This window comes from Etheostoma spectabile, chromosome 21, assembly GCF_008692095.1.
Source record: "Etheostoma spectabile isolate EspeVRDwgs_2016 chromosome 21, UIUC_Espe_1.0, whole genome shotgun sequence".
In the NCBI taxonomy this organism is placed as follows: Eukaryota; Metazoa; Chordata; class Actinopteri; order Perciformes; family Percidae; genus Etheostoma; species Etheostoma spectabile.
The window spans coordinates 23,666,845-23,669,746 of record NC_045753.1 but is presented as its reverse complement, the minus strand read 5'-3'; the positions used below and the strand labels follow the sequence as shown (position 1 = coordinate 23,669,746).

Here is a 2,902-nt window from a genome sequence, read left to right as displayed (position 1 = left end):
TACGGACCAAAGTATGGTGGTGGACTGGTAGCTGGAGAGGTGCCAGTTCACCTCCTGGAGCAAGGCACCAAACCCCCAACCGCTCGGGGTGGGCAGCCCCCTCACTCTGACATCTCTCCATTAGTGCATGTGTAGGTCCTGAGCATGTGTGTGTAATTCAGGCCTGTGTGTAATGTGTGTAATAACAACAGAGTGAAAAGTGTAGTTTCCCCTTGTGGGATTAATAAAGTATAATTAAAAAAAATATATATCTCTATTACAAATGTATTCCTGTAATAATGTTGTGCCATTTAAGTGTAAATGTCATATCACTTACTGTACTCAACAAACTGAAATAAGAGTGAATGTCCCAAGAGTTTAAATCAACCTTTCCAAACTTGCTAATAGTTGTAGGTTTTTTCCCTTTTTTACTGTAAAAAAGAGGAAAAATTGAAAGGATAATTAGGAGAAAAATACTAGGAAAGTCATCCAAGAAGAACAATCACATCTTTTTTATTGTAACACGTCAGGCTCATTGACTTGTGTGTGTTTTGGATCCTATTTTTGTAGGTGGACATTCCTAACATCCTGAAGCAGAGGAAACAGCTGGCCAAATTGGTGCTGGACTATGATTCTGCCAGAGCAAGGTTTGTCCGTCTACGGCTCGCTCTCTTTCATCAAGTTCTATATGTGGAGTTGTAATGCCCTGTCAGGGGATTCATCCAGACCACACTGAACTGAAACTGGTGAACTGAGTAGCAGTTTTTTTAAGACTTAAAACAACTCCAGGTACTAGTGTCATTCCCTTTTTCCAATGTTCCCTTGTCTTTCTCAACTCAGATGGTTGCAGGCAACCAAGTCAATAATCTCAGGAACAAACACTCAAGCACTGACGGCCAAGGCTGACCTACTCAAGGAGGAGATGGATGAAGCCATGAACAAAGTGGAGCTTTGCAAGGTAACCAGCATGGATATACATTACTCATGATCGGTTTTAATATAGAAGCGATTGTTTAGCAAGATCCTAGCAGGCCAGGAAACTGGAGTCAGGTCTCATCCGAAGTTTATTTAGGAAAAGAATAGCCACAACTGGACTTCCCAAGACCCTTGGACCCTCTGACCCAGTTGGCTGACGCACAACACTGAAAATGCCCCGTCAGCTCCGCGCATTTGCGTTTGTGTGTGTGTGTCATGAACTGAATCACTGGAGAGTTTTAGTCTTAGCTGCATGATGCGTCAGGTTTTCTATCCAGTAAGTAAGGGTCCAGCCTTGTGTTTTCCCTCAGAAGTTCTCCCTCCCAGGACCACTGAGTCCTGCCAACAGGGGGATTAATGACTCACGTAGCACGCAGACCAGCGGCTTAGCTGACCGCTAACATCTATCCCTGTGCCACCTGAAATACACATTTATTTGATGGATGCCACCGTGTAGAGGAGATGGAAGATCTTTAATCTCTAGAATTGCTAAAGAGTTTACCGCAGCAAAGCATAGACTCTCTGTGACTGCATTATGATTATGGCTATCATCTTTGATTTGTTTTTTTTATTTATCTCGAACAAACGGTATGTTGTACAAGACAAAAGCAACAAACAAAAAGAAAACACAAAGATAAAAACACAATCCTAGACAAATCAGCTTTTACCAAAGAACAAAAAAGGAAACTCCATAACTAAGAAAAAAGAGCAGTCAGAAGCATAATGTTTTTATGATCCTGCCCTTACTTCACAATATTATATTATTACAGGAAAAAAATTAAATAGATATGCATATACAGCATACAAAATTAAAGGTCATACTACAATAAAACAACATAGAACTATACACTTACATAACATTTCACTTCCTATATTCAGTTCTCCTATTTTCTGTATTGCTCAAGTATTGTTTTCTTTAATCTATTTTTGAAGTGCTCTAACAGTTGATAATTCTGTTTTGATCATCCAGGATCAACTTGCTGCAGACATGTACAGTTTTTTCTCAAAAGAAGGGGACTATGCCCGCTTTTTCGTAACAGTGAGTACAGCATGTTATCAGCAAGCCAAAAAATGTGCCTGCATGAGTCTGTTTGTGAGAAAACTCACAGCTGCAGAGTAACTGGGGGAACACAGACATTTTATTTACTTTGCTGTCATGTCTTCACTGCTTGTCTTATTCGTCTCACCCCCTCATCGATTTCTCTCTGTGGTTTTTGTTTCTGTAGCTCTTAGAAGCTCAAGCTGATTACCACAGAAAGTCTCTCACTGTTCTGGAAAATGTCTTGCCAACCATCCAGGATCAGCAAGGTATACTACATGCAAACACACCTTTATAACATAGTAATTTAACGCTACAATGTTGTAGAAAAATAATTAACATCCAAGAAGGGTCTGTGCATTTCCTGAAGAAAGCACCTTTGACTACCCCTGTTTTTCTTTGCTTCCCGTGTTGTTTGGTCCCTTTAAACAAATCTTTTCCTGTTAAGCATGGAGACGTCTGAGAAGCTGTCCCTAAGGTGTGCTGACATAGTAGTTGCTAGGAGGAGAAACACTTTTATTCACTCTTCCAACTGGCTTGAGAAATGAAACCCAGCTACTGTACCTTTCAATTACATCACTCTGGTCTGGTTTTCTAACTACCAGAAGTTACATCAGCTGCAGTAATTGTCAAAGGCCACAACTGAGGTCCAGGTATTAAAGAATAGCCTTTTGTTTCCACTGCTCTGTTCTCCAAAAATGATTTCTTTTTTAAAAACATAATGTCTCCTCTCAGAGCCTTTTTGCAGTTCTGACACAGTCTTATTCAAGAGCTTGTTTGTCTTTTCTGTATTAAACGCATGCGGTTTAAACCAGACGAGCGTGGTCTCTAAGCATGTGGCGATGACTCACAAACTCCACACACACACACACACACACACACACACACACACACACACACACACACACA

General features: G+C 40.6%; 1 protein-coding gene across 6 annotated transcripts in view; it reads left to right on the top strand.

The window, feature by feature from the left end:
* Positions 1-2,902, top strand: part of arhgap17a (Rho GTPase activating protein 17a) — a 33,574-nt gene that overhangs the window by 18,624 nt on the left and 12,048 nt on the right. For all 6 annotated transcript variants that reach the window (XM_032503312.1, XM_032503311.1, XM_032503308.1 and 3 more), the window contains 4 exons: positions 550-626; positions 820-937; positions 1,925-1,993; positions 2,181-2,262. In XM_032503312.1, the coding sequence (XP_032359203.1) occupies positions 550-626; positions 820-937; positions 1,925-1,993; positions 2,181-2,262 (346 nt within the window). The remainder of the gene's footprint in view (positions 1-549; positions 627-819; positions 938-1,924; positions 1,994-2,180; positions 2,263-2,902) is intronic.